This window comes from Paramisgurnus dabryanus, chromosome 23, assembly GCF_030506205.2.
Source record: "Paramisgurnus dabryanus chromosome 23, PD_genome_1.1, whole genome shotgun sequence".
Lineage (NCBI taxonomy): Eukaryota > Metazoa > Chordata > Actinopteri > Cypriniformes > Cobitidae > Paramisgurnus > Paramisgurnus dabryanus.
This window is the reverse complement of record NC_133359.1, coordinates 27,561,870-27,574,406: the sequence shown is the minus strand read 5'-3', so window position 1 is coordinate 27,574,406 and position 12,537 is coordinate 27,561,870. Positions and strand designations below refer to the sequence as shown.

General features: G+C 37.5%; 1 protein-coding gene across 2 annotated transcripts in view; it reads right to left on the bottom strand.

Moving 5' to 3' along the window:
• LOC135780886 (anoctamin-9) overlaps positions 1 to 12,537 on the bottom strand; it is a 44,938-nt gene that overhangs the window by 18,632 nt on the left and 13,769 nt on the right. For both annotated transcript variants that reach the window (XM_073813269.1, XM_065291180.2), the window contains exons 7-15: positions 11,843 to 11,922; positions 9,171 to 9,305; positions 5,148 to 5,241; positions 4,463 to 4,523; positions 4,297 to 4,379; positions 3,909 to 4,013; positions 3,660 to 3,827; positions 626 to 662; positions 433 to 544 (exon numbers count right to left, since the gene is read on the bottom strand). In XM_073813269.1, the coding sequence (XP_073669370.1) occupies positions 433 to 544; positions 626 to 662; positions 3,660 to 3,827; positions 3,909 to 4,013; positions 4,297 to 4,379; positions 4,463 to 4,523; positions 5,148 to 5,241; positions 9,171 to 9,305; positions 11,843 to 11,922 (875 nt within the window). The remainder of the gene's footprint in view (positions 1 to 432; positions 545 to 625; positions 663 to 3,659; positions 3,828 to 3,908; positions 4,014 to 4,296; positions 4,380 to 4,462; positions 4,524 to 5,147; positions 5,242 to 9,170; positions 9,306 to 11,842; positions 11,923 to 12,537) is intronic.

The window sequence follows — 12,537 nt, the reverse complement described above, 5'->3', positions numbered from 1 at the left end:
AAAGAAATCAGATACGTGTCAGTATATTGGATCAGTGCTTATTCGGTCTTAAAGTGGCTCTAGCCTGATAAACAAGTAAATCTGCTATGTTTGTGTCATTCATGTTAAACAAACAACAGAGAAAGTCACTTCTTTGGCTTCACATTAATTAAATTTTTTATTAATTTAATTCTTTCATTTCTGTACCTAAATACTATTGTTACATATAACTTACTTACATATTTGTAACTTTGTTCTTTAACATGCTTGTAATTTAATAATTAGTTTTTTCCCTATATTTTATTTGCCCCACCACTTTTTTTTTGCTAATGCGAAAAATAATTTTTGATTCAAAAACTGCGATTTGTTATTTGTTTAACCACAAGTGACAGCCCTGCACCATTATTTAAAGATTACAGTACGGAATAGTCACAAAGTACGTCGTACAGTTACCTTCCCAGAAAGAACGCTGTGTAAATGAGAGAGGAGAAGAGAGTGAAGAACTGGAATATGAACATCTTCACAGTGAAGCCCCTTTCATGGGAGGCTTGAGAGTACTTATTCTCTATGAGCAAAAACATAACAGTCTTTAGAAGTGCTGCACATAACAAACAAGGGTACTTTGCAGTAAATCTTTTTCACTTACCTATTTCAGTCAGCTTCATGGCTATTTTACAATTCACCTGCATAAAAGATAATTTAAACACATGGTTTTAATTAATTTTATCAAGACACAGACCTTTAGTATTATCCATAAAGGTGCAGGGAATCTGGTGTTTTTATTGTTTTATCGCTTTATACCACACATTCCTAATAGCACATTCCAAGGGAAGATTATGCAGCTACTGTGTTCTTCCACAACCAGGAACTCCACAATATTTTGCAGTGATCAACGTACATACACTTACCGGCTTCTTTATTAGTTACATCTTACTAGTACCGGGTTGGACCCCATTTCGCCTTCAGAACTGCCTTAATCCTTCGTGGCATAGATTTAACAAGGTACTGGAAACATTCCTTAGAGAGTTTGGTCCATATTGACATGATAGCATTTTGCAGTAGCTGCAGATTTGTTGGCTGCACATCCATGATGCGAATCTCCCGTTCCAACACATCCCAAAGGTGCTCTATTGGATTGAGATCTGTTGACTGTGGAGGCCATTTAAGTACAGTGAACTTCTTGTCATTTTCAAGAACCCAGTCTGAGAAGATATATCCTACTGGAAGTAGCCATCAGAAGATCATAAAGGGATGGACATGGTCAGCAACAATACTCAGGAAGGTTGTGGTGTTGACACGATGCTCAATTGGTACTAATGGGCCCAAAGTGTGCCAATAAAATATCCCCCACACCATTACACCACCACCAGCCTGAACCGTTGATACAAGGCAGGATGGATCCATGCTTTCATGTTGTTGACCCCAAATTCTGACCCTACCATCCGAATGATGCAGCAGAAAGACTCATCAGACCAGGCAACGTTTTTCCAATCTTCTATTGTTCAAATTTGTTGAGCCTGTGTGAACTGTAGCCTCAGTTTCCTGTTCTTAGCTGTCAGGAGTGGCACCCGGTGTGGTCTTTTCCTGCTGTAGCCCATTCGCCTCAAGGTTCAACGTGTTTTGCGTTCAAAGATGCTCTTCTCCATACCTCGGTTGTAACGAGTGGTTATTTGAGTTACTGTTGCCTTTCTATCAGCTCGAACCAGGCTGGCCATTCTCTTCTGACCTCTGGCATCAAGAAGGAATTTGCACCCACAGAACTGCCGTTCACTGGATATTTTCTCTTTTTCTGACCATTCTCTGTAAACCCTAGAGATGGTTGTGCGTGAAAATCCCAGTAGATCAGCAGTTTCTGAAATACTCAGACCAGCCCGTCTGGCACCAACAACCATGCCACGTTCAAAGTCACTTAAATCACATTTCTTCCCCATTCTGACGCTCGGTTTGACATGCAGCAGATCGTCTTGACCATGTCTACATGCCTAAATGCATTGAGTTGCTGCCATGTGATTGACGGATTAGAAATTTGCATTAAGGAGTAGTTGGACAGGTGTACCTAATAAAGGGGCCGGTGAGTGTATATATGTATATTAGTATATTATATTAGTGAAACCAAATGCAACAACCAGACATTTTGATGCTGGGAAACCATTTTTAAAAACTTGCTAACACGTTAGAACCACTGGGGAACAACACCACTTCCATGGCCAAAATGCGCGTGCAAGCTATTTGATCACGTTGGCTGTAAAAGGTTCTACTATGCCATGCCAAAACAGTGGGCGGGGCTACCAAAGTAGACATTGATATACTTCTGTGGAGGCGTTGTTTAAATGATCGACTATTTCATAAATAGGCACATTCAAGAACCTAGGGTTCGCTGGGCTTGGTTTCAAAAACTGTTGATATTTCAGTGACAAGGACGTTTTCAGTTCTAAAGTTTAAAGGCAGGGTATCTGATTTGATCCAGAAACACTTTTAGTTATGCTGATTGAACATCTCCTCACATTCTGATAGCAATCACTATGTTAAAGTGTTTAAATTTATTTGTATAAATATATGTCATCTGTGCAAGTTGTAGGACCAAAACAAGTTCAACAAATCATCTGACAAAAACAAACCTCGGAACGAATGTAATAATTGGACGCATGCAATTTTTGTAAACGTGTTTTGCATGCCACTGCCCACCCTGTTCACGCAGACATCGTACATCATCCGTGCGTTCATGTCCTTTTTTGAAACAACGATAAAAAGCGTCTCAGCAAGGAGAGAAAACCAGAATTAACATCTGTAACTTTTGATGACGTTTTGAATAGAGGGTGTGATTATGATTTCAGTGCTAGTAGGCTAAAGTTAGCATTTTCCAAAATCAAATACCCTGCCTTTAAGTACGATGATATATAACAAAAGCTCAAGTTAAAATTAACTTCTTAATTCACCACTTCTTTAAATAATTAAATGAATAAAAACAATGCTTATGTAAAATAAAAATAGTGTATAAAAACTGGTGTTAGATTTTGTTAAAGGTAACTTTTTGAATTAGAGTGTAAATAAATCTATACCAACCCTGACCTCATGAGAAAGCATACCTATTTTACTTTCACTTTTGGGCAGGAATTTCACATAGTACCCGATACTTTTTTTAGTACCACCTAGGTAACTGAGGTTCCAAGCGAGCTGATACTGAAATGTGGTGTGAAAACACTGTAAATCACTGATTGGTTTGGGAGAATCGTCACTGCACGGCATTTTTGCATATTAAATAAGACTCAGCAAAGCATGATGATTAATGCCATGGGTGTTTGTACAGAAACTGTCCTGTGAGTCAGAGGAAGTGATAAACACAATGTGCAAAAATCTATTTGTGGTGGTAAATTTTGATTTTGTGGTGAACGGACACGAATAAATTAATGCATGGGAAACACTGCATTCCATCGATGTTGCTCCCACATTTTGTTTGATTTCATGGCAACAGGCCGCGCAAATATAACAACATGCCTATAATCTCATCCACTCTGAAGCGATACTCAACTCAATGGAAAAGTGGCTTAACCCCACCCTTATCCCTACATCAGTCGGATGAAAGCAGATCATACTAAAACATACAAAGAAGTTTCAGGTAGAAATTCATATGAAGAGAATAGGTAAGTATTGCCATAAGAGTATGTTCTAGAAAGGTTTACCCGAGTCATGACAGTTATGGTGAGAAAGTGAAGCACAGCTCCGAGCATCAGGGCAACTGTCTGTGAGTTCTCACTAATGACCTTCCAGGAACTGTGCTCAGCCAACAGTACTGTTGCTATAACTCTGAACACCACCAGGGCATGAGTTAAACCAATGATCACCAACAACTGATAACACAAGACACAACCAACTGTTAGATTTTCTCAGAAAAGTATTTTTTTAATTATTTCTCTTTAAAAGCTTCTTACCATGAGTGTGACTAAAACCAAAACTATAGCAGAGCGTAGATAATAATGTCTCTGAATCTTGGGTTGACAGTGTTCATTATTCACAATCTCCAGTATCAACTCCTCCTGCACAATACAAGGACATGCACAGCTAGATTTACATTTTCTGAAGATGTATTGCTGTCTGTAATTAACTAAACTTTCGGTCAAAATTAATTGTATCACTTACTGGCCCTAGTTTCTACAATGTTAAAAGAGAAGTAGTGGGCTAAATTAAAGTAGATAAATATGAGAAATATCAAAGTTTGTGTCATAACTAAGGCCTAGTCCTGGATTAATCTAAACCCTGTCTGGGAAACTCCTGTGTTAGAACTCATCAGTCTCTACAAGTATGTCCAAACAGCTCTACCTCCTCTTCACACCAGTCAAAGACTCTCCATGCAGACACGTAAGAGGACCGGTGATGTTTCCAGAACTCCAGAAACACGGTGGCTAGGTTTAACAAGAAAGCATAAACATTTGCAATTGCATTGCCTTGTTTTAACTTAAATAAGGTTTAGAGCTGTTAAACTTACCCCACACTGCCATAAACATGGCAAACGCCACTGTCCCCTCATTATCAAATAGAAGGTTCACCTGCACATGACGCCCAAGAGACACAGTGTTAATATGGCAACATATTTAACCTAAGGCCCTTTTAAATTACTCACAGTGTCAGCTATTTATCCAAAATACACTCTAATTTGAACTCACACTGTGTCATCGAAGCAATGCTATGAAAACACCTTCTGCGTCTGAAGCACATATTTAAAATCCAATGTTCACATGACATGTCATAGGTGAGTGACCTATGGAAAATATCCTGGCTCTTCTTATAATGGTAGTAAACAGGGACAAGGGTATAACTTCTGACTTTAAAGTGCATCCATCTTTTACAGACATAATACACACGGCTCCAGGGGGTTAATAAAGGCCTTTTGAGGGTAATTGGGTAAATACATTTTTTTTGTAAGAAAAAAATAAATTTTTAAAACTTTATAAACTGAAATAACTAGTTTCCGGTAGCGGCCAATGTGCATTCACCATCAGTGTAGGACGTAGCATACAAAGAGCCAAGACATTTCCTAATAAAAATAAAATACACTTACATTTTAAAATTTAACAATAAATTGCATCTATTTGAATATATGAATAATGCAGCAATTGATTGAAGCGACTGAATTCTCAGTGTACAGTTAACTGAAGAAATGAGAACTGTACCTTTGCATACATGCAGGTGTCAGAAAGCTTCCACACATTGCATGTTTTATCACACAGAGGGCACATGATTGTGTCCGAATGGCACACCTCCTGTCTGTGTCGAAATAAACACACAATTAAAACAATAACTTACAACAGTGGTTCTTAACTGATTTAGCTTCAAAACACAGATTTTGCATTGAACATCAATTGGGAACCCAACACAGCACGGTAATATTAAGTAAACAAAATTCCAAATTGAAAAGTTTTAATGTTAATATTAAAGACGTAGAATCATGTGAGGTTTAATAGAAAATCCAGCTTCTTTTAAATGTTTGAATAATTTGCAACACAGAACACATTTTGTTCAAATATTTTAAGGGAATGTGATAGTAACATAACTTTGCCTGTGGTCTTTAAACATCAGGGTTGGGTGGAGGGGGCATGGGAGACAAGCAGAAAAAGTACAACCTTGGCAACAGATGGATTGCGTGGAAAAAAATTGGTTTACAAAAGGGAAAGGAAAGCCTTAGATAAGCTCTTTAGAGTCACCCCAGTTAGGTTCTGGATCTTCGAAAGCTAAATGCTGAAAAAAACATGAAGTGTATCTTTTCCTCGCCTTCAATGGTAATTTGATTGGTGAGGAGGAGAAACCCATGTATGTCCTGTCTTAAAATGCTGGTAGTGAACACACGAAACCTACCAAATTAAGAAGACGCGTTGAGAAAATTAATCTGACTTATGTTCAAAAGCTAATTATTCAAGAGCAAAGTTGCCGCTGGCTTCATACAAAGTTTCATATGACATTGCACAATGAAGAAAGCACAGGATTGCAGAAGAAACTACAACTATGCCACACATGTTAGATTCTACAGATCCAGGGATTAGATCTAATTCACAAGTTCTTGCACTAGGTCTAATTGGATCACGCTTTGTCAGGAAGACTTTGTCCATTACTTAAAGATAGTAAACTCTTTTGAGAGCAGAGGTTGATCAGTAAAAGCAGTGATGGAGAGATCAGAAAGCCATCTGTGATTTTGACAGATTACGGTGAGGGTTATTGTAACTCTAACCTGTAACATCGACTGATGTAGGCCAGCGACTCACAGTCCCAGTCGAGATTGTGACCACCACTCAAAGTCCAGATTTAGTACTTTGGTACAATGCCCTGAAGTCTGTCTATTTTATCGAACTGACAGTACCTTGGAAAGACGTTAAGGAGGAAGAAATTGAGAGGAAGAGGCTACGTTATGGGGAAATGGCAGATGTTTAACAGTGTTGCTGGAAAGTGTTGGTATGTCCTGTGGAGGTCGGCTGCAGAGGCTTTGTAGCAGCATCCACCGTTTAGTTAGTTGCTGAAGGAGTTGGGTATTTTCGGGCAAACCCTTCACCAGACAATCAAACAAGCTTCAAACACAGCAGAATATTGCAGCCGGCGACTCTGGTTAAAAATAAAAGACCTCAGCTGGGCCCTGAAAGGATAGAAACCCACACCAAGGTCTGGTAAACCTGTTGTGGGCCCACCTTAGCAGAGAGTTTATTGTGTTTAAAAGGCAGAAACACTTGAGGAGGCAAAGGTACACAACTGAAGATGGGTCCCTATTTAATGTTTAGATGGCCCTGAACATCTGCAAGTTAAAATGTATATCCAAATGCGAGAGGCAAGTTTGGAACTTTTTCATCATGTCCTACGTTTTATAAATTGCCCTATAGTGTTTCAATTGTCTTTTGTCAGTCGTTGTTTGATGTAGTTGTTGATACTTGTGCTTTCTTGTGAATGGCAGAAGTAATAAGGAGTTTGGCTTCCAGTTTGGCAGATTTCTGTGTAGGTGGCTGGCTTTCCAGTGGGCCCAAGTTCGGTGGTCCCATAGGTACCTGTTCCAGTGGTCTCTGAGCTGTCTTCAGAGCTTCCTCTTGTGGCTACAACCTTGTGGTGTGTTTGGGCCACACACTGCTCCACAATTCCCCAGATGTTGCCACAGCACATTAGACCACCCCCCTGAGATTCCTGTCATGGCCAAGATGGCTAAACCTGAGTCACCTCAGCTTCCTGTCATGGCCAAGATGCCTGAACCTGTAGCCCCTGTTTTTCCTGGTATAGCAAAGATGGCCTTTCCCCAGTTACCTAAAATCAAAGACTCCTGGACTCTCTGCCCTGGGTAAGAAGGTCGTAACCTGTCCTGCCAGCTATGCCCAGATTCTAAGTGGTATCCTAGCTACCTGCATTGTAGGCTCATTAATACTTTTGATCTTTAATTAAAAAATCTACAAAAATCCAACCTTTCATTGGAGAATAATCATTTTAAAATCGGGGAAAATCTCATTATGAGAGAAATATTTTCTCTAATACACACTGCTCACAATTAATCATACCCTTTTATTCAATACTTTTTGCAACCTCCTTTTCCCAAGAGAACAGCTCTGAGTCTTCAACTATAATGCCTGATGAGTTTGGAGAACACCTGACAAGAGTTTAGAGACCATTCCTTCATGCAGAATCTCTCCAGATCCTTCAGATCCCAGCTCCATGTCGGTGCTTCTTCTTCAGTTCATCCCACTCACTTCCTTTAGTGTTCAGGGTAGGGGACTGGGATTGTCATGGCAGAAGCTTCGTTTTTTGCTCAGTGACTCATTTTTGTGTTAGTTTTGATGTTTGATTTGGATCATTGCCCTGAAGGAAGATCCAACCATGGCCCATTATATGATTTCTCACAGGGACAGTCAGGTTTTGATTTTTTTATCTGTTGGTATTTCATAGAATCCATGATGCCATGTATCTGATCAAGATGTCCAAGACCTCCAGCAGAAAAATAGGCCCATAACAAGAAAGATACAGCAATATATTTCATTTTACACATGGGGTACATTTTACCCCTGTGTGCACCAAACTAATGTTGGGTGTTTGCTGCTAAAAAAGCTATTTTTTATCGTAGAACATCGGAAAAGTAACTGACACTACTGGAACTTCAAACGGAATGGGTTCTATGGTCAGATGAAACAAAAAAAAAATGCTTTTAAACTAATATAATAAACTATATAATAAAAAATATGACAGTAAAATAAATCACAATAGTTAACTGGCAGCCATTGACAAATAACTTGCTGTGCTATATTCTAAAGTAAGTTATTTGTTAATGGCTGCCAGGTAATTACTGTGAATTTCACAATATGTTTTTTAAAGTTCAGATGTGTCTTGTTATCTTACAGATGTGTATAAACTGCCGTAGTGTTTCAGTTGTGCTTTATGAGTCATTGTTGGATTCTGTCTCCGTTCGAGGATTACCTTGTTTCTGTTTTTGTTCTTGTTTTGTAAATAAAGTACACTTCATTTGGAGCATTTGTTACCGACTGCTTGTTCAGTTTTGCTTCATTCCTGATAATATAAAACTAGAACAAATTAAACATAAATACTGATAGGCCAACTTGTTCCCATTGTTCCCTTTACTGCAATTACAAGGGCAAACACTTTACATCAAAAGCAACGAGCGCTGGTAAGTAGTGCTACAGTCTCTCTCTCTCTCTCTCTCTCTCTCTCTCTCTCTCTCTCTCTCTCTCTCTCTCTCTCTGAGGTTAGCGGGTTCACACTGGAGCACATTTTATACTTGGACCGATGTTTAGGATTGTAAAAGGAAAAGAAAAAAATAAGTGAAAAAGAAAAATAAGTACTGGTTTATGGTGCATGTTGGTGCTGGGAGGGTGCCAATTTTTTCATAGGTTTAAAGGTCCTGTTCTTTTCGTGTTTTTGAAGCTTTGATTGTGTTCACAGTGCGCAATATAACATGTGTTCATGTTTCACGTGTAAAAAACACGGTATTTTTCACACAATTTTCTTTTATCTGTATATGTAGGCTTTAAAAGGCGAATTCTGCTAAAGAAAATATATCGCCTGCCAGTGAACTTTGAGCTTTATCATTTTACAGGTATTATTTATGCTATTATGGCAACATCACACACTAACTAGGGTTTAAAAAAATGTGATCAGAAACAATGTGACCTTTAAAGGGGGCATGACCAAAACAGTTCAACAGCCACTTGTTTACTCACATAAGAGGACTTGTGCTGAAGAAGGCCAGGCCATATAAGAAAACTATGAGACCAATCACAGAAGCAGGAATCAACAGGAATGTGTACCAACCCAGCCACAGGAAGTAGAGTGCCACCTTCTCACCAAGATAGTTCCTAGAAACACATCCAATGAATTAATTATAATCCCAAATTATTTCTATAGTCAATTTCTAAGTTGCATTGTAGTAAATACAGAGAAGTACAGGCAAATTTGTAAGGAATTAAATATATAGGATTAAATATATTGGGTATATGGTATTTTTGAAAATTTAAAACACATTAGCAATAACTAAAAAAATAATAATCAGACCTTTATATTATATTCCTTTATTTTATATTCATTTGAACCCATGCTGGGTAAATATTGTAAAGAACATCCTGCTGGATTAAAAATTACCCAATTTTTTGTTAATTGTTCATGTCTTTTATTTTAAAGTTCTCATTTTCATGTCTTTTATTTTGATATTGTTCACTGCCATATGTGTCTCTTATATTAGTTGTCATGTTCCCATTTGTTTGCTGTCCATATATATAGCTATGGAGCTCTATCATATACCCGGCGCAATGTGCGACGCAAGTGTCTTTTGCTGGTTTAAACCCGGCGGAATGATAATTTTCACGCTTACCGCCACGTTTTTTAAATAGCAAATGCATATGCACCCAATTTTGTGCTCATGGGCGTTCTGGTCTGAAAACGAGGTGTGTAAATAAATGCTTTCATTTAAACAATTGCATCTATTTCTAATGGTTTTTTTAAATGCGACCTCTAATTTATTGTAAACGATGACACTGTACCTGTGGATATGGTGAGATGAGAACCATTTTTAAGTAATGCTTTTTAAAAAATCCCATGGCGCTGTCCGAGTGCTGAAACGCTTCGGCTCTCCGCACGTTTGAAAAAATTTCTTTATCTCTTGTTTGTATTTTTAGAGTACAAACCTTTTCTTGCATATTTGCAAATTATAATATGAGATTACAATGATTATGTAGGATATCAATACATTATACAGCAATTAAAAGCTTGCTATTTTTACTTCCATGACTGAAAGAAAATGGCTTTTAAAGGTTTTAATAAAAAAAAAATAATAATTTCAATACAAATAAAAGCAACACAATTTTTTAACATTAATCTTAAACTGGTGGTTTAGAAATTCCGCCATCTGAATATGGATTAGGCATGGCGCCAGGTGCAACTGGCTTTTAACTCTTTCACCGCCAGCATTTAAAAAAAAAAAGTTGCCAGCCAGCGCCAGCGTTTTTCATGATTTTCACCAAAGTTTAATGACTTCCAGAAATTTTTTTTCTTTAAATATATAAACATAAAATATAACAAATGAAAGAACAGACCCTCTGCTTTCAAACTAAAAACCCCGTTTCATCCTACCTTCAGTGGTTCTTTTGTAATCAGCTTTTGAATATGGGTAGGTTTCTGCAAAAACACCACATTTTGAGCAAAAAGCATAATTCCATTTTTGTGACGGACTTTTCATAGATATCCCATTCAGAGCGATCTTTATAACAGACACGGACATGCAGCCGCTTGCCATAGGGCAATACTTCCGGGTTTAAAAAGTTGCGGAAGGATATATAATAGTGGTATTGCGGAAAGACGGAAAATCTCGTCATTGGCAGGGAAGCGTTTTCTCTTGATTGACGAGATATCTCGTCAATGGCGGCGAAAGAGTTAAAGGGGATAAGAGCTGAGACTCTCATTGGTTTATTGCATGTTACGCCCAAAACACACCCATTACTCATTACGAAAATATGAACAACCCTTTTAGGCCGTGCGCTTGGCACATAAACCATTTTACCCGTCCTTAAATTAGCAAAATTGGGTTCGGACACGCCCGTTTAGACCATGCGCTTTAGACAATGCACTAAGATCGTTAAAATAGGGTCCCTCATGTTTCCATTGTCCTTTGTTGGTTATTGAATAAATGTAGTTCCTGTGTGTTTGTTCCTGTTTACGGTCATTGTCTTTGCCAAGGATTCCATCGTCATGTCTGAATTTATATTCATGTTTTATTTTACTAAAGTCATCATCTGCACTTAGATCCTGTGTCTTCTCATGTTTGGACAGACACAATATTACAGCTTAATTTTTACAGCACAACCCATGGTTGGGTAACAACAACCCAACAGCATTGAGTAATTTTTAACCCAGCATTTTTGTAGAGTGTAACTGTTTGTTTTGTAATCGAAACATTCAAGGGATAGTTCACACAAAAATGAAAGTTCTGTCATTATTTACTCACTCTCACGTTGTTACAAACCTTTATAAATTCCTTTGTTCTGATGAACACGAAGGAAGGTATTTTGAGGAATGTTTGTAACCAAACCGTTTATGAGTCCCATTTAGTTCCATAGTATAATTTCCACCTACTGTGGAAGTGAATGGGGCTCATGATCGGTTTTGTTACAAACATTCCTGAAAATATTCATCAGAACAAATATATTTAGACAGGTTTCTAACAACATGAGAGTAAAAAAATTATGACACAATTTTTATTTTCTGGTGAACTATTCCTTTCATTTCATAAATTCAAATCATCATGTGTGTATCCTTTGAACATAGCCTACTTCATATTTTTAAATGAATGAAAATATGTCTTCAATAAAGAAGTGTGTTAAAGTGAATTAGTTAAGAGAACCTGACGTTGGTTATTGGCTGTCCCCGAAAACAAGCGGACCATCGAGCCCAGGTTTGCTTCAGCTCCCTTTGGTCTTTTTTCTAGAAATGAGAGTAAACAAAGATATTGGTTTTAGATTATTATAAGAGACTGTAGTGTGTAACACAAAAAATGCATAAACATATATGTGATAAATGATCTAACATTAGTGTAAAACAATACCAACAAAACACTTTCTGAGTTCACAAATCAACAATGTTAAGTTTCTGAAGACAAACACAATGTAATGTGGTGTTAATTTTAATTACATTTTATTTTCTGTCCCAGAAAGTCATACAAAGATATTTCTGTCTTTATAAGACTACACTTTAGTAGTCAAATGATGACTACTGTGGTACTTGTTTAGATATAGGATATTCCCAGGAAACCATTTACTTTCATTGTATGCCAAAGTGTTTAAAAGTGTTAAAGTGTTCAGTTTTTTCCATTTTTGCTTTGTTATTGGAATTGATGGAACTGCTTATATGTTGTGACTGATCAGTGATCAATAAGCTACATTTTCTTTTAGATTAATATTTATCAATTTTCATTTTGTCTGCTTTCTGAATATGTCAAATGAGAATATTAATACATGTGTGATTAACACCCAGAAATACCCTCACACAGACTTCCTTTTCAACTCGTTTGCATATAATGGACCTGCTGTGTGTGCCACA